Genomic DNA, 23,876 nt, shown 5'->3' on the forward strand with positions numbered 1-23,876 from the left:
CGTCACCAGGGGAACCTCTCCTCTCCTCTCATTTCATGCACGGACACCTCCGGAGAGAGAAGCCGCCCGCGAGGAGACTCTATCCTCCGTTTGCGCCATGGAGAACTCCGGTGCGGACGTTCCGAACGCTGGCTTAATGGCATTTTACATTAACGACACTTTCCATGGACATGTTAATATGGATAATAACTCCGCGGAGGACTTTGTGATCATGGACACACTTCGGGAGTTGGCAGCCGGTGGCGAGCCCTCGTTCATGGACGCCATCGCCAACACTGTCAGGACTGCGCTCATGGCAGCTCCGCCGTCGGCGGCCACGCACCTGCAGATGCCTGCCTTCTGGGACTCCCCGTTGAGTCACGGCATCAACGTGTTCGTGGGCCTGGTGCTGTGCTTCACCATGCTGGGTCTGGGCTGCACGGTGGATCTGAGCCAGCTGGGCGAGCAGATCAGGAGACCCATCGGCGTTCTGCTGGCGCTCGTGTGCCAGTTCGTCATCATGCCCTTAGTGGCCTTTCTGCTGGCCCTGGCCTTCTCTCTGGACGACGTGGCGGCCATGGCCGTCCTGCTGTGTGGATGCTGTCCAGGAGGGAACCTGTCAAACATTATGTCCTTGCTGGTGCACGGAGAGATGAATCTGAGGTAACCAACGCACATAACTCAAACGTATTTTTACTATACGCTTATAAATGGGCTACACAAAGCAAATGTATTAATATATAGGCCAAAATCACATAATATGTCCTCCTAGTATATAGTATTTTATTGTAACTATTTATTGGCAATTGCGCACAAGTGTCATATAGCTTTTACGCAAAATTACGCACTGTAACGCAGTTACAGTGACCAAAAGTTGACCAAAATTGCATTTTCCGAACAACCAACTTTGATTAAACGTGATTAAAGTGAATCACATCAATATAATATCAAACGCTATGTTTTATTGTGGGTGGTGATCATATGATTTGTCCCCTTGTCTCAGCATCATCATGACCATATCGTCCACGCTGCTGGCTCTGGTGCTCATGCCGCTGTGTCTGTGGATCTACAGCCGGGCGTGGATCAACACCCCCGTGGTCAACCTGATGCCCTTCGGGGCCATCATCCTGACCCTGTGCAGCACTCTCATCCCGATAGGCCTGGGGGTCGCGCTGAGGTACCGCTACTCACGGGCAGCCGACATTGTTTTAAAGGTGAGTTTGATTGATTGATTGATTGATTGATTGATTGATTGATTCATTGATTGATTGATTGATTGATTAAAGAGACGCATACTGTATACTGTAGGCCTAATAGCCTATATGCACACCAGTTGCCTCCGTTTTGAGGAAGAAACAAAATACAAATTTCAGAACTTCTTGGATGCTTTATTATGATCGTCACACTTGTGCGCAACGGGCGGCGCATTGCGTAATTCCCCTCAGACTGACAGCAGGCACGGTGACATCAGAAGCACTTTGTCATGTAACGCTCCTCCCTCTGATCATGATAATAGAAGCTCTGATGAGGGAGAGGGGAGGGGCGCAGTGCAGGGCGCTGATGATGCATTCCAGGCTCTCATTTGCATGCGTGCGTGCGTATAGGGCTGCTACTATCGATTATTCTTGCATGAGCGGTTATTCGGAATTTCGGACACTTACTTTTTTGAAATATCGAGAATCACGTTGTTTATGATATAGGCTATATATCAACGAATCCATGCAAAAAAATCATGTTATGGGGGAAAGCTTTTGTTGAAAATATCTGGTTGGTTTACAAGCTCACAACACGTGTCACATTGTGAGCTTGTCGATCAGCTATTTTCAACTAAAGCTTTCCCCACAATAACAGAAAAGACAACAGAGCCCTGAGGGACTCCGCTCAACCATGGAGTTTAAGTTTGATGAACCGCTCTCCTCCCCCCCTCCCCTGATCCATGCAGGTGTCCCTGTGGTCTCTGCTGGTCACCCTGGTGCTGCTGTTCATCCTGACCGGAGCCCTGCTGGGTCCGGACCTACTGTCCACCATCCCTCCCTCAGTCTACGTCGTGGCCATTTTGATGCCGGCGTGCGGCTACGCTGCCGGCTACGGCCTGGCCACGGCCTTCGACCTGCCCCCCAGCAGCCGCAGGGCCGTCTCCATGGAGACGGGCTGCCAGAACGTGCAGCTGTGCACAGCTATCCTCAAGCTGGCCTTCCCGCCACAGCTGATGGGCGGCATGTACATGTTCCCGCTGCTCTACGCACTGTTCCAGGCGGCCGAGGCCGGCATCTTCATCCTGGGCTACAGGTTTTACAGGAAGGAGGTCCTGCACAAGGCTGACATAGCGGTGCTGGGCGAGGGCGGAGGGGACATGCCCTATCAGAGGTTTGAGGAGGACGACGGTGATTTTGAGTCGTCCTACGGGGCGGTGACAGTGAGCGACGGAAACACCATCTCGTTGGATCCCTGTCCTCCGGGGTCCACTCCTGTTTAGTGTCCCTCCAGGTCTGGCTGGCCTGGTTGTGACGTCGTTTACGCTCGTTAGGTCGTGTTATCACATCACATGGTGATGAATCATCCTTCTGTTCATTGTCATAAAAACCAGAGAGAGAGAGAGACCAGGAGAACGACTTCAGTACCTATTACTCTACACAAATTAAAAGCTGTGCTTCATACGTCATAATATGGAAGCCTATAGGGACTAGACAACTTAAAATATGTATAATGATGCCACAGTATAGCATTATCATTTTACACACATTCAAATGGAAATGCAATAATTCAGATTTCACTTTCACATACTTCTATGACGACCATATGATAATGGAAATGGAAAAGCTGTTAATTTTCAAATAGCCTTTGATTTAATAAGGTTACATTGTTAATCTTAAACTTAAATCTTGTTTTCAAGATATACTGTGCTACAGATGAAGTCTGTATGAAAATGTCATTTTTTCATTTAAAACTAAAAATCACAAAATATATGTGGAAAATGATAATGATCTTGTGGAATTACATTCATTTTCATTTGAACTCCCCATGTTTCCATAGGCTATAAGCTTTCAATGTTTCTAAAGAAACGCTGCCAATGAATTCAGACAGGTTCAAATATTATAATGAACTATAAGCACTAGATCACTTTCCATCATGACTGCTATGGGAATTTCTTTTTTTACATTGATTCACGGGGCACTTGTCAACATGCTGTAGGCCTACACATCACAGGACACACGTGACGTCACCAAAGTTTACCCCATGTCTTGTGTACACTGGTCTGTTCCTATCATAGACTGCGCTTGTGCGTGCTTGTGTGCACGTGTGCGCGTGTGTGTGAGAATCACTTCGAATCACGCTGTGCCAATCCATCAACCACTCTCATGATGAATTTATAGGACTCTACTAATGAATGACCATGGGACTAACTTGTCTGAAGACAATGTACAAACGTGTATAATATAATCATGTATATCGAGAAAATATATCGACCAAATAAAAGTTCTAAATATATGGCAAGTTTTCTCGTGGCTCTCTTGCAGCATGCTGGTACTTTGCGCGTTTTACGCACAGAGAGAAGAAGGAAGGAACACATTACAACACTGTAAACAAAAATGAATCTGTTAATTTAACTCCGAGGGCGTACATGTGGAACCAAATGCACCCCTACGGCCTACGGGTACATTTGGTTCCATTTTGTACACCCTGTGGGAGTTAAATTAACACGGAGGATTTGACTGTGAGGCAGTCCCACGGCCGCACCTGAGCACAATCAGGTTTGATGGCGACCAGGTGGTGTATTTAACCTGTTCCACCGAAATGGCCGGGTTAGCTGAACTAAACAATGGCTACGTACGAAGACGAGTCGATGGACAGCTACCTTTATTCATCGTACAACCCTTACAGGTCCTACCCCAAACACAAGGCCGCGGCCTGGAAGTACAAGAACTACGTTTCCCACTATGCGGACGCGGAGGCCTTTAACAACCAGCAGCGTGCCCAGCTCAAGTCCATCTTGTCGCAGATCAACCCGAAGCTGACCCCGAGGCTCAGGAAGGCCAACACCAAAGATGTGTCGGTGCAGGTGAACCCCAAGACCGAGGCTTCGGTCCAGTGCTCCATCGGGCCGCGGACCCTCTCGGCCCTGAAGCGCGACACGCTGCGTAAAAAGAAAGGCGAGGGCCCTCAGACGCCCCCCAACAACAACGCCGCGGTGTGCGGCGTGCTCTATCCCCGCACCCTGGCGGTTTATTCCCCCATCGCCTACAGGTATGGCGTAGTGACAGGTTGTCACTAAGCGGCTTGGATCAACACTATCATGCATTTTTGTCGAGTCTTGAATTTTATTATTGATACAATACCTGTTGTTGGTTTGATCAAAGTCTAAATTGTTACTTTAATGACATTTTACTTGATTGTCCCTTGAACAATTTAATCGTTTTCGGCATTGCACATTGGCTATTGCAACAAATCACACCTGTGTGAAGTGAGCGGTGGAACTATACTGTAAATGTTATACTGTACTGATGTACTAGTGGTACTGTAGGTGTGAAGCTCAACAGCACCACTTTCTCACCTGTTGGTACCCTAGACAGACAGACATAGGGACACAAAGCTACATGATGGAGACGGTGTGGCCACCGCTCAAATGCACAGGGAAGATGACTAATTTCTGAATTACTGTCATTGAAAAATGTGAAAAACAAAAAATGAGGGCACTAGCCGCTCCAACGTGTGGCTTTGTCTTTATGTATGCCTGTGCATGTGTCATGTGCCCCCCCCCCCCCACCGTGACCACACTGGTGTGACATCCAAGCCATCATGATAAATCCGCCACTCACTTTTAAACTAAACATGTTTCAACATGGGAACTATCATGGAAATTAATTGCACTGAAAAATTGTGACCTACTTAACAGAAGCGTCACCTCCTTCGTGACAGAGGACCACCTGAAGACGGGTGAAGCGGACAGTGAGGTGCAGACTGGAGATCCTCCCGACGACCCACCTCATCCTCCTGAAGCTGTTGTGAAAAGTGAGGACCAAGGAGGGGTCAACAAGGAGGCGAAAACATCCAAACCTGCTGGGCAACGCAAAAAGTCCAATAAGGTTGAAGACATCAAATCTGTTGAGGTGGAGGCAACCGCCAAGGGCCGCGTAAGATTTCAGGTGAATTTCACTCTGTGTCCAAATGGATGTAGTCCGGCAGCCGAGTGGGAAATTTGGTGTATAGGCCTATAGTCTTTTTTTTTATTGGCCTAAAATACTGTATTAAAAAATACTATATACCAAATTTCCCAGTTTAAACAAACTGCCGGCTGCCGGACTAAATTAGTCCAATGTTCCATTTGTACACTCTTGGAGTTGCAGGCAGATGAATTGGAGGATTTTAATAGTAACCGACTTGAGAGCTAGAGGAGATTGTGACTTGTGTTTGACTTGTTATCCCCTAGTTTCTAGAACAGAAATACGGATATTATCACTGCAAAGACTGCAACCTGCGATGGGAGAGTGCCTATGTGTGGTGCGTCCATGGCACCAATAAGGTAATGGAATGAGTACCATGGTCCAGATTCAATCCGTTTCTGTTGAATGAGTCTAATCGATGTATGTCATTCCAGGTGTATTTCAAGCAGTTCTGTAGAAAATGCCAAAAGGACTTCAATCCTTATCGTGTCGAAGATATCACATGTCATGTAAGTAATGTTTTGTACAATGCAAAATGACAAGTAGCACATTGAAAAGGTCATTTTTTTCTGAACGGGAACCCCTTTTGGTGTTTTAAGCATTGTTATACTTTAGCTATTGAAAAATAGCAGATCTACAAGCTCATAGCGCGCCACCGAGTGGCACGCTACGAGCGGCACGCTACGAGCTTGTAGGTCTGCTATTTTCAAATAATCGTAAAAATGTGGCTCAAAGTGAATGTTTTTAACTCGGGTCTAAATGGGTTAACCAATTGTCCCTTCTCTCCAGACCTGCAACAAGGCGCGGTGTTCCTGTGAGGTGACGCCGCGCCACGTGGACCCTAAACGGCCCCACAGACAGGATCTGTGCGGCAGGTGCAAGGGCAAACGGCTCTCCTGTGACAGTACCTTCAGCTTCAAGTACATAATTTGAATCTGATGGATCCACTGGACTTTGCCCGTTCACACCTGCGTTAGTGCCACTGTCCTTCGCTCAGTGAGACCCTCCGATGCACACGAGGGCCCCTGGGGCGAAGGCCATGCAGGGACTTACATTACTTTAATTTTGCGTTTTGAAATTTAAAGTATTCACCACTTGTAAATGTGCAATAAAGGACAACCTAGCACTAGGATTTTGTGTGTGGCCATTTTGATCTGAGATGAGATTCTAAAAATGTCTTCTAAAAAAGCTATGTTTCTATGTCAGTCGTTCTTCGATTTTTCAAAAATCGAAGATAGCAGATCTACAAGCTCATAGCGCGCCACCGAGTTGCACGCTATGAGCTTGTAGGTCTGCTATTTTTCAATAGCTAAAGCATAACAATGCTAACAGAGGTTCCCGCCCATAATGGGTTAAAACTACACTAGATTTGTAACTGAGGCTGCATTAACTTAATATTTGGCAGATGAGCTTAAAAGTGCGAGACTGAGGTAAATTTATGAACCCATGGTTGGATTAAAGCAAAATAAAATCTCATGACTGAACGGTGTGCCTCCACACTAGTGCAGTTTCCTAAACAACACTATGAAAAATGTATGTTTAAGCGATATTGTTCCTGCCGTTACATACTGCCAATCTGGTGAAATCTGAGGCTTTAATACTTATATGAAAGATGTTCTGCAAATGCTAGTTTGACCTTGGAATACTCTAATGTTAAAAGGTGCAAAGTTGGCCTATTTCTACAAGATCTTGAGAGCTTGTAGAATAGGCTACTTTAGTTTATTCGCTTATGCTGAAACACTGGCACCTCGAGAATCCAAATGACTGAATTCTAATCCATGTGAACCTTGGTCAACTAACAGGATAAGGGGTTTGAGGAATTGAAATGCGATAAGCAAAAATACATCACACCTGTGGGCTATTGCTTTAGCTCGGTCTCAACTGCTTCAGAGAGATTCCAAGGTCTACATGAGCTTATGAATCTTTAAAATGTTTGGTAGGGCTATACTGGTGTAGATAACTGCAGTGGTGCACCAGTAGTTAGGAAGGCCTTGCCGAAACATGTTCGTTTCTCTAGGTGGACTGCTGCATGTGATTTCATGAAATAAAGAAACTCAAACTTTATTAAGAGTGCCGATATTCCCCTTTTTCCATTGATCTTCAAGAATCTGCACCCATCAGCTACAGAGACGCAATATGTTCATTTATCTAGGTGCTGTAGTGTGCTACACTAGCAACCCCTAGAGGCTGTGCTGCTCCTCACCCAAACCAAATTAACCTGCCCAAAATTCTAGAGTCTTACAAGTGGAGGAAAAAAGAATCCCCAATCACTGTAGCGGAAAGGCCATGTGGTCACACCCACCAAGTTTACACTTGCCCTCAGGCCAGCGCAAGGGGTCAGGTTCCATCCTCTTGGGTGGTTGTCAAGCTTTTTAATTCAAAGCAATTAAGGTATGCATTAGGCTACAGACCCCCCCATAACTGACCCTTACGGAAGCAAATGGACCCATCCATTTGGCTGGGAAACCACTAAAACTGCCTCAATAAACGATGGAACATGAATGTGCTCAGCATGTCATAGCAATCCACCCAATAGGGAGTGGACACTAATTGGCCTGCCCTAGATAATGGCCACAGGGTCACCAAAATCATAAGGGTTCATCCCCTGCAGTACTGTACATGAATGTGCATTCCAAGGCAATCCTCCCAGACGTTTGAGAGATGTAAAGATTGAACCCTGTTATAATCACTGGTCCCCAGTAACCCTTTAACATTATGAAGACAGCCTTACTGTAGGATCAGCTCTTTATTTATCCAGAGAGAAGGCTGGTATGTGAGTGAACGAGGAAAAAAAAAACAAAAAAACGAAAAAGAAAAATGTATAATGCTCCTCTACATTAAAACAATATGTTCCAGGTAAATAATATATCCATTAAATAATTAAGAACAGCATTCAATTGTACCAGACAAGCAGAAAAAGAAAGCTCTCTGTGAGGAATGACTACAGTGATTAATACAATGTGCCATGACATGATTCCACGACGCATTTCAGGTTATCGGTTTTTGGCCAGCGAAGAAGCGGTGTTTTTCACCAAGCATGGCGGAAGTCTCAATGGCAGCCATTTCAGACCCCGGTGAGTTGTGTAGGTCAGGCAAAGAGTACAGCTGTATGATGGGAGCAGCCAACATGGACAAACACAAACCTCTGTCCCCCATCGGAAGGCGTCAAGGGCCTTAAGATTGGAGAGCAGGGCCAACAGAAAAATAAAATAAAATCACAGTGAGAGAAGGAATGCATATGACCGGGCTTGGTTAGCCCGATTGAGATACTTTGTCGCAGTGCGGTGTCGCATGCCGGAAATGGCCGATCTATAAGCTCACGTGTCGCACTGCGATGTGTGAGCATGTAGATTGGCTATTTTAGGCACACTGACAACCAAGTCGCGACCAAGTATAAAATCAAGCCAGGCTGCAGCGAACCAACAGGAGAGAAGAAACTTCTTATTGCAGCCCCCCCCCCCCATCAACATATGTGATTGTTGGTGAAGTGTCCAAACCCACCAAGACCCCAGACTCCATTGCAAACAGCAGCTGTCCAAAACCAAGCCAGTCTTTGGGAAATGTTGAAGTTTTGTGTGCGATTTGAGGATTACGATGGTGGTTAGTGACTCAAATCTGGTCTTGCGTCGTCTCTTCTCACGTTAGCTTTTAAACCATCCTGTTCGGATTAACAGTGCATTACACAAAAAAGTACAAGGGGAAAAAATACTGGTTTTACACTATACATTGTTTTTCTTTCTAAAATATATACAGAGTAAAATAAGTTATTGATGTATTCCATAATGGGTTTGTAGCCAGTCTGCACTCGTGGGTAACTCTATGCATTGTGTGTGTGAGCGCATACCGGAGTGTCTGGTATATAATTGCCACACGGTCGTAAAGTCTCTAAAGGCAGCTACTTATTTGGTTAACAGAGTGAGTTTCATGAGATCTGTCGAAGGCAACGCTCCTCGCAAAGCAGGTCGATAAACAGATATATATATATTTCTCTTTTTACATTCCCCGGTGGAGGAAAACAGCTCCCCTGGGGTTACAATTCCATGTTAAATACCCCCAACATTTACAACCTAGGATGTTAGCTCTAATAAAAAATACATTTCTCAAAAAAATATTCTTGCAGTGCTTATTCTCTTTCAAGCATGCTTTTGAAAACTCTGTTTTTTTTTCCTATTAGATTTTTTTGTTTTTTATACTGTGTACGTGACTTTGCTTATGAATATGTTCTCTCTTTCTCGCACACTCTCGCTCTCTCTCTCTCTATCACACACACACACACACACACACACACACACACACACGCATCTGGACGTTCCTTTCGGATCGACTCGCATGCTTCAACCCTGTTCTCTCTCTTCTCCAGGGCTAACAAGGCCGCCAGTCAGGAACCGGAGGCCCAGATAGGCCGTTTTACTCAAAATGCGATCAAAGAAATAAACCAAAAACCAAAAGAAACATTCGTTTTTGCATCATCATCATCATCCCACCATCCTGGGCCAGCCTCATTTACCAATCATACATGACTTATTGCAGCTGAATTTTTACGAGTTGGCTTAGTCTGGGAAAACAAAAAAAAATCAAATATTAGCTTTGAGTATTCATAGATGTAATAATATATATATATATATATTAATCACAGTCACAGTTATGCCCACACATCCTTTAGCCCTTATAGGTGGAGTCTCTCTCGTCCTCCTGTGAAGCCCCTCCCCGCCTCCCCAGCCTCGGTGGGGTCTGGGTGGGAGAAGGGAGGGGGGTCTGTGATCGTCCGGTCCAGTCCAGGCTTGCCCTTACAGTCCAGTGCTGAACATTGTGGTGGTGGTGTTGGCATTCTGGGTGGACTGGGCCTGGCTCAGAGCCTGGCGAATCTGCAGGTTGAGCTCCATGAGGCGGGCGCTGGCCTGCGACAGGTCCCTGCTGGGGCCCACCACCGCCAGGCAGCCCGTCTGGCCCAGCGTCTGGTGACGGAAGTAGATGTGCAGCAGCGTCTGGACAGCGTCGTCCGTCTCGTTGCCGAAGATGTCGTTAGGCCACAAAGACCTGGTGGAGGAGGGGAGGACGTTTCTTAATGAATGATGATTTGCATTTTTACAGTGCTTTTCCAAAGTTGCGCAAATATTAGCGCAACTTTCATTCATTTTTTACCCCTCTATCACACGGAACTATGTATTTTGTGTCTAATTCACTACGTACAAAAATTCATTTACTTTTAATGCGTGGCCCCAGTGCCCCCCATAAAATGACCGGAACTACTACATTTTCACCAAAACCAGAGCAGAACTCCCACCACGGGACTCGGGCAATCAATTAATACAGCTGCAACCACTATATTAACTTCAAATCTGAACTATCTCTTTAAAGCACAGCTCAATACCTACTTATTCACTCATGCTCTTAGTTGAGCTTTTAAAATCCTTGTTGTTATTCATGTCCTCACTGTATTGCCTTATTCATTGCTTTTATTTTTTGCTATATAAAGCACATGAAAGCCTTGAAAGGTGCTATACAAATAAAGCTTTTCTTTTATTATTAATATTATTATCCATCTACTGTATCCACTTTTCTCTTTCAAACACTGCCTACAGCTACAGTGCATTTCTCAGAATGATGTGTGACTACAACTTGTGGCCACACCAGAAAAATATAAAGTTTACAAAAGCATGCATGTTCAACTGATAAACCTCAGACTCACGCACGGGACTCGTCTGAACCTACCTGAAGATCTTGACCTGTGTGAGAGCTGAACTGAAGTCTCTAGACCTCAGGGCTTCAATCAGTGACTGGATGGCCGTCTCAGTGGTGGTCTGAGCGGCGTCCGATATACACACATCCTCCTGGTCGTCACTGCCCGTCTCTGCTTCCTTCAGGCAGCCCTCCAGGATAGCCAGCTCCTCAGACATGTTGGTCACCTGAGACACACCAATATCATGTCGTTCACACTTAGATGTGATAGTTTTTATTCATCCATTTGTAGGTAGACAAATGAAAAAAGATAATTACGCTTATTATAAGGGAATAAAAGTGGTCCTTGTATACGTGGAAATGAAGGTTGTCATGATAAGGAAAGGAACCTTATGATGTGCTGTCATTCAGTCTGTAGGTAATTTAAGCCTGATTTATGTCTCTTGTGTATCAGCTATTATAAAATAGGGCTGAAGTGATTAATCTACGGAACCCCTGAGTGGCCATGGTAAGAAAAATAAATGATCTCGTTCGAACAAGATAATATCTTGTTCGAACGAGATCTTGAGGCTGTGCTTTAAAATAAATTGAACGAGGATGAATATCTCGTGCAAACAAGATCATTTATTTTTCTTGCCATGGCCACTCAGGGGCTCCGTATTAATCTATGTTTTGTAATGAATAAAATCTACAAAGTAACTAAAGTTAGGGTAACAATTGTAGTGGAGTAAAAGTACAATATTTTCCTCTGAGATGTGGTGGAGTGGAAGTAAAAGTATAGAAAATTGGCCCTTAAGTACAGTACTTGAGTAAATGTAATTAGTTACTTTCCACTACTGCGGTCGACTATAAATTAAGCATTATTGCAAAGATAAGCCCACAAGCATGAGTGTTCTAAGTCTGCATATAGGGAGGTCGCTAAGGAAATGGGTTAGTATCGACCAGTGATTAACTGGAAAAAGTGACCCTATCGCTTTGTGTGAGCAATGATTCAATCTAATGCAGTGCTTTAATCTGATTAAAGATCCCCCAAAGAGCTATAAAGGCTGCAGTGCTACACCGTGGCAGCATAGAGCAGACAACGGCCACCAAAGATGGTTAGATAGGAGGTCTGTCTGAGTGCTTTGAGGCCCAAAATAACAAGAGCAAAAGACTATGTATCCATTCCATAGCATCAACTTTATAATGTGTAATGAGTAATTTGTTTTGCATTCTTTTTTGAGTTTTGCATAAAGGCAGCCAGGCTAAGATTGTAAACTTTTAGTGATGTTAGGCTTCCGTTTAGATTGTGTGTGAAACAGTAGACAGCATTAGGTGTGTTTCTGTGTGGTTTAACTCTCACCTCGGCCTCTCTCTTCATGGTGTCCACTCTGCTAATGAGCTTACAGTAGGCCTGGAACAGCAGCAGCAGCTGGAAGTGCAACTTATAGAGCCTGCGACACAGTTCTAGCTCCTTCACAATGAGAGAGAGACAGAGAGAGAGAGAGAACACAGAGTCACAACCGGCATCAATCACAAGGAGTACAGTCATGAATCCTGGGTTAGAGTGATGACAGTGGAGATGAAAGGGTTAAACACATGAACCCTAGCACCCCTATTCTGGGCAAGGTATAATAGGCGAACATTTCACCCCAAAAAATAACCGATCTACAATCTCAGAACGAAACGCTTGTAGATCGGCTATTTATTTTCCGGAGAGGAGATTTGGTGTAGAGGGAGAAAAGGGATGAGAATAAGTATAGAGCCCTGGGAGGACAGCGGTCGATTCATTATACAGGGTTTAACCACTTCAACCCCAGCGTCCGTACTGTGGGGAACGCTTTCACTGAAAACAGCAGGTCGAAAAGGCTGTGAGCTTGTCCATCTGCTGTTTTCAGGGAAAGCTTTCCCCACAATGAAAGCAAACAGAAAAGACACTAGTATATAGCCCTGAGGGACTGGTGGGGTCGTTAAGTGGTTAATGTGAACCCAAGCAGCAGCCCAGGATTCAATGGAGTGGGAGGTGATGAGGGTCCGTCTCAGAATCACAGACACGTCCTTCAGCACCTCGCTGGGCCCCTGGGAGCCCCAAAGATCACATCAAATAGATGGTTGAATGATTGGGTTGAGTTAAAGGGCACCTCTGAGGAGGGTTTTAAAAACTTGAATCATAGTGTTGTGAGAGCAGGACATTAACACATATCTGATGATGTAAACACTCCCCAATGCTTTCTGTGTGTCCACATTATCACTGCCAAACGTTAAAGGACCACTTCACCACTTTTCAACTTCTCTTCCTATAATTGGTCCTAACTAATGTTCATGATAAAATACCACCATTCTTTCCTACTCAGTCTGTGTCTCATAGGAAGGCTGTGGGCAGTTCAGAAACCCATCCACCAGTGACATCATCGATGGTGAATCCAAGCTAATAGAAACGTCAGGATTTCTTTTCCTGAAAAGTTGCAATGCAAAAGTTGAAGCCATCGTTCTCACGATAATAAAAATCTAAATATATTTAAAAATAAATATGCCTAATGATGATGTCACTGGTGGACGGGTGTCCGAACTGCCCAAAGCCCTCCTATGAGACACAGACTGAGTAGGAAAAAATTGTGGTGTTTTATCATGAACATTAGTGAGGACCAATTATATGAAGAGATGTTGAAAAGTGGTGAAGTGGTCCTTTAAGTGGGAAGTTTTTTTTGTTGGCGTCTACAGATGGAGCTCTCTAAAAACGCAGACAGAATTTAGGAAGTGCCGTGAGAGGCTTTCACGGCTTAGAACGCTACAGAATAGGATTCACCTTCAAAATGGTTCATTGTTCGTTAAAGCCATTTATTTATCAAATGGATTAATGTTTCATGTCTGTGTGCAATGTGAAGGTTTGTGGAACAGTGAGTTTAACCTGCAGTAGTTTAGCTCAACTGCCCAATGTCTATGGGATCAAATAACAGCTTCTTTCACAGGTAGAGAAGACCTTCACCAAAGCAAAGGGTTTAAGCTTTGTACTCATTAAGTGTGCTGTCAACATTTCTTTAACAAACTCTTTCACACGTGCATCTAATCCTAACAATGACATCTTCAATAGTATACAACATTTTCTGAATATTTGTATTCCTACTGTTTGATGTAATCTCATTACTTCGTGAATAGGGGACATTATTGTTTATGAATGAATAAATTGTGTTTTGTTAGAGCAGCCATTTATAATAATGTATTTATCATTGAAAGGAGCTGCTAAATGATCCCATAGTGTCCTGAATTGAGCTAGGCAAAGCTAAGATCATCATTCAACAAACCTTAAAGCTGCAATCAGAGACATTAAAAAAACATCCACAAGTTGTTCCGACTAGGTAGGAAAAGAATGCTCAATTCAACTGATTACAGAAAAAAAAACTGATTGAGAAATAAAAAACAAATGCAATATGAATGTGTTGGGGATGGAGCCAGAAAGAGTGGTTTGAACATGGTGACAATATGATCTCTCCATCCATTCTCTCCTATTGATAACCCAGGACAACCTCTTGGATGATCTGTAGTCTGTTCTCCTGTGCAGGTTAGCAACTATATGGGTAATGCTGAATTCACATGGAATCAGGCAAGCCGTAGACGGCAAACACGGGCAAAACCGGGATTAAACCACGATTAATTTATAGCTCGGAACGGTAAAAAGATTAAATATTTGTAACATTGATGCCGTCTGCCGTTACCGTCGCCGGTTCTGGCTGCCATGTGAATGCAGCATAACAGCATGGAAGACTGACATTATATAGTACACAGTGTACCATGATGTAAGCAAACATGTATCAATGGGCGTGTTAGATTTATACATGCCAATATGCCAAGCATTGAAATACTGTTGAGTGATTGCTTGCACACAGACACACCTAAATCTAATACACATATATTATTATTTTGATTAACTGCATTTGAGCTGCTTACTATGGTGTACTCAGAGCCATAGAGTAAGACAGAGTTGCGACATTGAGGGGGCAGAAAACAGCCCGATCATTGTGGTTCATGTACTCGCACCAGGCCATAGACTCCAATGCATTCTGTAAACTTCCGGTTGTCCCCATTCAATAGAAGTCTATGTAGAAGAGCCTGCTGGCTCCATGAAGTGAACGGAGTTGTCGGAACTCTGTCTTACTCTGTGGCTCTGGGTGTACTATAAAAGGTCAGCCTGCCATCATTTCGACCCTTTAACCTGTACAAGAAAACAGAAGACAAAATGGGCCTAGGTTTCATACCCTTTAGAATCAGCAGATACCACTGTTGTTAATAGCAGGAGTCAAGAAGTCGGCCTGCACTGCAGTCACAGTAAGTATGGAGTACAATGCTGTTAATAGGTCGACTATCCAACCAACAGTAAAGCAGCTACATGGTAGATATAGGAGTATATGATTCATTACAGGTCGGTTGAGCTGGGTTACTCAAGAGAAGGAGAGAGAAAGAGAGAGTGGGGAGTCCCAACCCTCAGGTGAAACAGCGGCGTGGGGGTCACGTTACAGAAAAGAAATGAAATGGGTCAGTAAGTTGTTTTTGGAGGTTATGCTTATTATTATTACTATTATTATTATTACGGCTAAGAATACGAGAACCACTTACTGCTAGATTCTCCATTTGCTAAGCAAGAAGGTGAGCAGGTCACAAAATAACAAATAAACAGAACGACAACAACAAACAAACAAGAAGAAATTAAAATAAAAACAAAACAAAAAACAGGAAGAGAGAAAGACCAAGAATTAGTGTGCTTTCGACATGGCAGAAGAGTCACGCACGAGCAATCTGTCCTTCACACAGGCCGAGGGGGATGGGCGCTCCGGACCAATAATAATACTGAATATATACTCTGTCGTACGTCGGTGTCGCGCACCGGAAATGGCAGATCTACAAGCACACAACGTGCGTGTGGCGCTTTGCAAGCTTGTAGATAGTCTATTTTCGGAAAATGCGACGCCTTCGTGCGACAAATTTTGAATACGGCTTAACACATGACAAGCTCAGCAATAAGAGACATGTAGAGAGACAGAGAGAGAGAGAGAGGAAGAGGTCATGAAAGAAAGAAAGAAAGCCAGAGAGAGAGAGAGAGACTGAGAGAAAAGATGCACAGCAAAATCTGGACTATTAATTTGACTCTCACACTCACTTTCAGAGTTAAATTAACAACCCGGATTTGAGTGTGCAGCCAGCGGCCATGCTTGCAGAGCAGCTGAGCGAATGTGAGACGAGCTCATCTAACAAAAGGCCATTAGTCTCTGGCTTGTGTGGGTCATGTTTCTTCCAGCCATTTGAATTTGATTATGTAGTATCATTCAGTCCAGTGGTTTCCTGGAAACGACCGGATGATCGTGGTGCTTGTTGAAGAGGACTGTGTTAAGGTGACAGACTTTGGTTCCAGTCAAAAAGCATTTTAAGATTCACACACACGGCACAAAAAGGATAACCAACTGGAGTTAAAAAAAATCCTCCTGGATCATTTCAAATCCATTATATGACCACCATCCAAAACCCTCAGTGAAACAATACAAACAAATATGGGTAGCCCCAGGATCAAAACTGTTTGCTGTATTTTGGAGACATAAAAGGTTGCCATGTTTGTACACATTGGCGTTGATTTATTATGTGGTGGTATGCCTTTTCCAAATAGCTTTTCCATCAACTATCGTTTAGAACAGTGGTTCTCAAACCTTTTAATTTCAAGGACCCCCAGTATGGTATACCTTAGATCACAGACCCCCATAAACCTGAGAGTGTACAATTGGAACCAAATGGACACGTACAGCAAGTGCCCAATTGCTGCCATTTGCACACACACTGAGTTGCAGCCTGCAAGGGTCCAATTGGTTCCCAACTATCAATCATTTAGATGGGGACCCCTAGAACCCTCTGAAGGACCCTTACGGGTCCCCGGACCACACAGATTTATAATTAAGCATGAATATATGATTAATTTATAACTTCAAAAAAATCCTGGTTTGTTCGGTTCAGATCCTAGATGAGGATATTTTTTTCGTTCCAAAAGGACCTTTTGACTGGCGTGCACACTGAAGCCACATGCTGGGGGGGGGCCGTGTGGGGGCAGCCAGCCCCAGCGCTGAGGGTCCTACCTGGGCTTGAGTGTTGTTGGGCCTTTGGTTGTCGTCTTTGTCACCAAACGTCTTCCTGCAGTTCTCCAGCCACTGCAGAGAGCCAGAGGAGAGAGTATGGGTGGAACAGTTCATCAAACTAATCCATTTAATCAATTATTTAAACTATTGTGGGCATGTCATTTTCTAGAGAAGATACACAACAACAACAAAAAAGAGTAAAATAAAAGTTCACAACGTGTCACAAATGAATTATGACAAGTCTATTTTCAGTATTATTGCACAACACTTCTCGATTAAACGAAGTAGAAAAATCACAAATCACTAATAATTGATAGCTGCATCCTCAAGGAGGAGAGACGACGACCAAACAAAACGAAAGAAGACCAGTTACAGTGAACCACTTTCTCCCTGGCATCATTGGGCACCTCATTATACTGTAGGTTGCGAAAATGTTCAAAACTCAATTTCTTTTCCAAAAGAGCAGAACCACAAGCTCACAGGATTTATTCAACGCAGGTGTGGGTGTTGTGGGCTGGAGACAGAGGGAGGGAGGCGCATGGAGATAATGATGCTATGTGTGTTTTGTGTACATATAATGAGGGTCCGGTTTGGTGGTGGTGGTGGTGGGGGGGGGGGTAGATTTAATAACTGTGTTGTACTTTGCGAATTAAAGTAGGCCTGTTTTCAAATCGGGGGTGGAGGGGAGGCGGTTGGCATCCAGCTCTCTCTCCGGGGAGCGCTGGTGGAGCTGTCTCATTCAATTAGCGCCCCTGCATGCCAGAACCCCCCTCCCCCCTCTTTACACAATCTCATCTGTTCTCCTGCTGCTGCCTGGGCGTCTGTAACTGATTTAAGGACCGCCACTGAGCTATTTTTAGCTGTGTGTGTGTGTGTGTGTGTGTGTTTGGGTCTTCTTTTCCTTTCGGCTTTTCCCTTCAAGGGTCGCCACAGCGGATCATCTGCCTCCATCTTACCCTGTCCTCCTTACTGCCTCCTCTTCTCTCACACCAACTAACTTCACTAACATCCATACATCTTTGCCTCTAGACCTCCAAGCCTGGCAGTTCCAACCTCAACATCCTTCTACTGATGTACTCACTCCCCAAAACGCTCAGTCTATACTGCAAAATGTTCTGTTTTCGTTTAACTGTGAGTGTACAAATGGAACAATATAATTAATGTAGGAGGAAAAAAGGATGTGTTACTAAAAAGAAAAATGGTCCGAGACCCAAACATGGTTCCCGACCCACTGTTTGTGAACCCTTTGTGAAGAAGGCAGGGAGACGAGGGGTTAAGAAAGAAAAGCAGGTGCACTTCCTCCTGAAACTGCCCTTGGTTGAGGCAGTGGGTGCTCAGCTTTAAATATAACTTAACTCAGAAACCAACAAAGTGGAAAAAGCGGCACTCCAAAATAAAAGGGGTCAGATGCAATTTATCATATTTTATTGAGAAAGCTGATGCGTTTCGGCAGAAGCCTTCTTCAGAGCGATTAAAAAGACCTTTTAATCTCCCTCTAACAGAACTGGGGTCAGTTTGGAGGAGGCTCACCTGCTCGGCTGCCTCCCTCTTGCCGTTGTATGTGTCCAGGTGTTCCTGTAACTCCAGCACGCTGAACTTCAGCGTCTCCAGCAGTCCACACGACACCAACTAGGACAGACACACACATTAGACCCACACGCTGTAGCAGACTAGCAGTGATGGAAAGAGTACCGGTACTCACATTTGTTTTACTTAAGTAAAACTATCAACACTGCAATATAGAAATGCACTGCCTGTAAAAGTAAAAGTCCGGAATTCAATTTACTTGAGTAAAAGTACAAACGTTATTAGTATCAAAATGTACTTTTGTACTCATTTTGCAGAATGAATGTCCCATTGTTATGTTTTCAAATGTATAAAACTACAATATTTGCCTTTGAGATGTAGATGTAGTGGTCCAGTAAAGTAAATGTACCTCAAAATCAAGTACTGTTCTTTTTACACCACTGTGCTGTACCCACGCACACCAACACGAGTCAAAGGTATACTATAACTCACAACGGTATGCAACACATACTGTACCTTCCTGGTGCCTCATTTCTATCAAGTCAAGCAACAAAAATAGCTGGTCTACAAACTCACTGCTCATAGATGCGTTTGTCAAAGCAGGCTTAAATGTGAATGTGGTGCAGAGAAGGTTCATTGTTCCGAAATTACTATCCCTATCTCTAACCTAAACATAACCACAAGCACGGGAGCAGTGCATGTTCGCCAACCTTAATGCATGTTCGGACTAACGAGACTTCGGATCTATGAGCCGCCCCCGCGGTCACAGGCGCTCTTACCGTCTCTGCGTCCAGCAGCACTGTAGGACACTGGGAGTGTGAGGTCATGACCTCTAGGGAGCTGAGGAACTGGTTGCCCATCCGCTGTAGCCGTTCGCCCAGGAAGCGCACAGAGGAATGCGTGATGGAACCAAACTTCCTCTGCATGCTCTGTGGTAAACACAAAATAAATAAGAGAACGTTGTAGTAAACAAGGTTGTAAATAAAAGGAACAGGAGACAGAAGCTGGAGTTATAGTTAGTTGCGCGCGGGTGTTGTGCACCGAAAATAGGCAATGTACAATCTCACGTCGCATTGCACCTGCGTTTGTAGCTATTTTAGGTATGCGACACTGACCTGGAATAGTCTGGAGAACACATGGAAAGTGTAAACAGCAGAGGAGCCGTCTGTGTCCGACAGCATCTGGTTGACATGGCAACGCCAGGCGTCCTCCTCGTTGTCGTAGGCGACGGGCTGGAACGCTGCCAGGATGGCAGAGAGGAAGGGCGAAGGGGGCGGAGAGGCCTGGATCTCCGGGAAACAGTCTGTGTCGCCTTCATCATTACTGGAACACACACACGCACGCACACACACAAACAGTCACACACACACACACACACACACACACACACACAGCCAGTTAGATAATACACACTGCAGTCTCCTCGTTCTGTCAGCGAGCGGTCGGATGTAAACACAGGCACATGCTCTCAAGTGCTCTCTTCCCTCTGACTGCGAGGAAACAGGCGGACCTGTTCTGAACCGTCATTCCTGCTCTCTCTCTCTCACTGCGGAGCTTTCTTTCTGTTTTTTTCTTTTGCTGCAGTCTATTTTCAGCTCTAACCTACTGCAGTGCACTAGCACCAAAACAACAAAGGGGAAACTGTTAGCGTGTTAGCATCCTGCGAAACACCTTCTCTCCCTCTCTCTCGTGCACACAGACACACACAGACACACACACAAATATACTTACAGGCCCGTGGGACGAAAGAGCCTGAAGAAGCAGACAGAATAGAAGTATTTGAAGCTTGCGCTGCCGAGCGCTGGGGCGGACACAGCCTCTGTCCTCATCCTCACCTTAATTTGCACGCCTCTCTCGCTCTCTGACTTTGTCTCCTCGACTCCCCTCTTCCCCTAACCGTCTGCAGCACACAGCAGTGTTGCATACGACTGCTAACTCTGCTAGCGCACTACTCAGCTGTCCCACACAGGACTGCGGGAAGCTCTATCTGAGCCCAGCATCGACACACTCGCACATTCACACACACACACGCACACACACACACACACACACACACACACACACACACACACACACACACACACCCATAAAAAACTGAGCAAGGCCCATCCTCGAGGCAGCGCACGGCTGCTGAGTTGCTCTTTTCATGTTCTCGCTGGCATCGCTCTTCGCACGCATGCACGTGCACGCAGGCAGAACATATAGTAGAGCCCCACTGTTTAGAGTCAATCTCTTAGGAGGGTTTCATACACTCCATACTTCATCAATCATGCTATGCAACATGTTAAAGAGCTCCGATGCATGGTATGGCTGTTTGCCAGTGAGAGGGTTGCTTCTTTATGCAAGAACATCTTAAATCCTGACTGGTGTTGTGACTAGTGTCCTCTAGGCCAGACTTGGACCACCTTGAGGAGGGTGTGTCTAACAGCTGGCCCACCTTCAACAGAGGAGTGTCCGGTCTTGCTGTGTGGGACCTGTGCAAGGCGTGGTCTGGACACACCCATCAAATCTACTTAATCTCACAGAGGCCACACAATGCCTAACACCGGAACAACCCTGCCAACTGTACACTGCAGATAGTACCACTGGCTTTGTAACGCAGGACAACAAATATAAGGGAACTGATGGATGTTTGAAGTGAAACTACCAAATCAAAAGGCCCATTTAAAAAAGTGTCACTTGCTGAAAATAGCCGTTCTGCAAGTTCACAAGGCGCTGAATCTGTGACCCGTGGTGAGCAGATCAGCTAATTTTGCCATGCAAAGAATCTCGAGGGCACTCGAAGGATGATGATGATGAACACTGTCTTACGTCAAACCCCAAAGTGGGTATAAGGAGGAGCACTGCAGTGATACTGTCACTGTCATCAGGTTTATGTTTTATTAATGTATTTCTATTCCAACCTGTACATTTAGTGTGTTTGAGAAACTTTTTGTTTGTTGTCACTGTCATTGTGAATGAATGCATGGGACCCAAATAGAAACAAGACCGCAAGGTCTTTCTTCGGTGCTGTCCTTTTGGACCAATGCTGTGCTTGACTGTACCCTGTACTGTTTGCATCTTATTGTCTAATAAAATTATCAATCAATCAATCAAACCATACACAATGGACAGGGACCTGGAATGGTTTCTGGTTTCTCCACATACAGTACACAAAACCATAGGCCAGTAGAAAAAGTCTGTTGTCCTCTTGCCACGGTCTTTTCATCCAGCAAGTTAACTAGACAAAACTAGTTAAGTTTAAATCAAACTTTCTGGTCATTGCTACCGAAAAAGACAATATATCTTGGCCAGGGCCGCTGCTGACCATTTTGGTTGCCCAATGCATGATAGTTTTTGAGCTGCCAACAACCCCCAGAGAAGTGATAGTGTGTGTGTGAGGCTGAAGCCTATACTGGACATGCCAGAGAAGTGGTAGTGTGTGTGTGTGTGTGTGTGTGTGTGTGAGGCTGAACTCCTACCTGGACATGCCAGAGAAGTCGGCCTCCTCCTCCTCGCAGCGCTCGTCCAGCTCCTTCAGGGCCAGCGTCACGTCCTCCTCACACACCGAGCCGCATGGGCTGTCGGGCGGCTCCTGCGGCGGGGGCAGGGCCGCCAGGACGTCCTCCTCCTCCTCACAGAGGGACCCCGGCGGGGTGTCTATGGCCGGCGGGGGAGGGTGGGCCGGGTCCAGCTCGTCCTGAGGCTCCTGGGAGTCCTGGGAGGAGTCACACAGCATGTCCTGCGGGTCGGAGGGCAGCGGCGTGGCGCTGCAGAAGCCTGTGTCTTCGCTCACGCTGCTGCTCAGCTTGTCGCCCGCCGTCGTGCTCGCCCCGTCCTGTTGACACACAGAGCCAGCAGGGGGGGCTGTTTAGCAGGAGCCACCGTGCAGATCGGGAAGTCATACATACCGTTGTTATGGCGTGGCAGGTCAATTCTTGTGAAACATTGTTCAACTATATGCCTGTATGTTAATCTATTGGCCAACCACAGCTACAGTAATGTTAGCCACTTAAGCCGTATTCAAAAATAGCCATTAACTGACACAGCAATGCTGACAGCATGACTGAGCATGTGGATCGGCTACTTGTCTAGAATGATATACACTAGAGCACCTAAGTCTGACATCAACATCGGTAGAGGGCGCCAAGTCCACAGGTTCATGTACGCCTCATATAAGAACTGTGATTGAAAAATAAGCAAATCCTCCCGGCCGTTACAAACTCATGGATATCAAGAATCAACTGACTGAGAGAAAACGCTAATGTTACTGCTGCTGAATTAGTTCAATTTTCGCTAGAAACAGACCGTTTAAAATATGAGGGACTGATTGTCATAAACGATACAGAGACACCTCCCCGACAATATCGCCTGTTTTTGGAACACAATGCTTATACGAGACGATTTTAAGATGACCCCATGTTATTCTCCATAGAGAAAAAGGTCCATGAACCAGGGGATGAGCGAGTGACGTCAGGACTTCGGCACTCTATTATGCCCATAATAGGGATGGTTAAGTGGCTAAATCCAGTGCAATAGTAACATTACAAAGGATAGCTGAGGCAAATTGGGCCAGACTATCACATTGTATTAAAGCACTTTTACTTCTTGATAGATCAGACATTTTTCATGACTGATCTGGAAGAAAGAGTGTGCTCTATCTGAAACATAATGTAATGACTTCTTGCTAATTGTTCTTGCACGCAGTTGAGTCAACCAGAGTATTGAACTGCTTTATTTCCCCCATCTAAAATCAATAATTAGCCGTTCACTAAGTCCCACCCAAGCCCGTTCTTGGCCAATACCACGTTAGCGATGGTTACTAAGTAAGGATCCTGGTCAAGCTTTCAATGCTGGTCAAAATGGTTATGCAGTGTCAATAAATATATTTGCTGTAGCATGTGTGGACTGTGGACCTCAGAAAGAGGGTTTGTTTTCTTACCTTGTTATGAGCAAACTAGTCCATTCCAAAAATAGCATATCTGCTATTTTTGGGTGCACAACACTGGCGCGCAACCAAGTATAAATCACCCTTTACGAAAATCACCACTTCCATTTGGACACGCCCCCTTCCTATACGAACCCACACTAACACATGAACACAATCATGAAGGCTGCACACTGCAGTGTGCGATCCAACTGCACACATACTAGTAACTATTGATTGCTAAAGGTCGGACAGGGAGGCCACTGCGCTATTAGACCATATTTCTCTACATTTAGAAGGGTGGGACGGCTTGGTTACCATGACAACGGTTACTCTTTCCAACCCAGGCTATGGGGAATATCGCCACTTACCCTTTCCATAAAGGCTTTATCTGTGTCACAAATAGAACAGCTAGTAGCCTCCGCTTATTACACTACAGGGAATTCCACTCAGCATTATTCCACACATTAATTTTAAGATCGGCCATTGGTTGGTTCACATCACTTCACATATTGGCGTCTCAGATAAGTC

At 45.0% G+C, this 23,876-nt stretch overlaps 3 protein-coding genes across 12 annotated transcripts in view; 2 read left to right on the top strand and 1 right to left on the bottom strand.

The window, feature by feature from the left end:
* Positions 1 to 286: 286 nt before the first annotated feature.
* slc10a4 (solute carrier family 10 member 4) lies at positions 287 to 2,455 on the top strand (the record flags this gene model as incomplete). Its single annotated transcript, XM_083766566.1, has 3 exons — positions 287 to 642; positions 983 to 1,193; positions 1,922 to 2,455. The coding sequence occupies exons 1-3, from the start codon at positions 293 to 295 to the stop codon at positions 2,453 to 2,455; spliced, it is 1,095 nt and encodes a 364-aa protein (XP_083622692.1). The 5' UTR covers positions 287 to 292.
* Positions 2,456 to 3,799: 1,344 nt separating this feature from the next.
* Positions 3,800 to 6,074, top strand: zar1 (zygote arrest 1; the record flags this gene model as incomplete). The annotated part of the gene is made up of 5 exons (XM_083766661.1): positions 3,800 to 4,224; positions 4,874 to 5,123; positions 5,408 to 5,500; positions 5,576 to 5,650; positions 5,931 to 6,074. The coding sequence occupies 5 exons, from the start codon at positions 3,800 to 3,802 to the stop codon at positions 6,072 to 6,074; spliced, it is 987 nt and encodes a 328-aa protein (XP_083622787.1).
* A 1,798-nt stretch (positions 6,075 to 7,872) lies between these two features.
* Positions 7,873 to 23,876, bottom strand: part of fryl (furry homolog, like) — a 113,304-nt gene continuing 97,300 nt past the window's right edge. For 8 of the 10 annotated variants that reach the window (XM_083766484.1, XM_083766480.1, XM_083766481.1 and 5 more), the window contains 9 exons: positions 21,901 to 22,256; positions 19,555 to 19,762; positions 19,219 to 19,368; positions 18,443 to 18,541; positions 16,913 to 16,984; positions 15,411 to 15,428; positions 12,163 to 12,273; positions 10,854 to 11,047; positions 7,873 to 10,178 (listed from right to left, as the gene is read on the bottom strand). In XM_083766484.1, coding sequence (XP_083622610.1) covers positions 9,929 to 10,178; positions 10,854 to 11,047; positions 12,163 to 12,273; positions 15,411 to 15,428; positions 16,913 to 16,984; positions 18,443 to 18,541; positions 19,219 to 19,368; positions 19,555 to 19,762; positions 21,901 to 22,256 — 1,458 coding nt within the window. In that variant the 3' untranslated portion in view covers positions 7,873 to 9,928. The remainder of the gene's footprint in view (positions 10,179 to 10,853; positions 11,048 to 12,162; positions 12,274 to 15,410; positions 15,429 to 16,912; positions 16,985 to 18,442; positions 18,542 to 19,218; positions 19,369 to 19,554; positions 19,763 to 21,900; positions 22,257 to 23,876) is intronic. The other 2 variants (XM_083766479.1, XM_083766478.1) reach the window with 1 other exon arrangement.

The sequence above is a fragment of the Protomyctophum parallelum genome (genome assembly GCF_964188405.1).
Source record: "Protomyctophum parallelum genome assembly, chromosome: 6".
Lineage (NCBI taxonomy): Eukaryota > Metazoa > Chordata > Actinopteri > Myctophiformes > Myctophidae > Protomyctophum > Protomyctophum parallelum.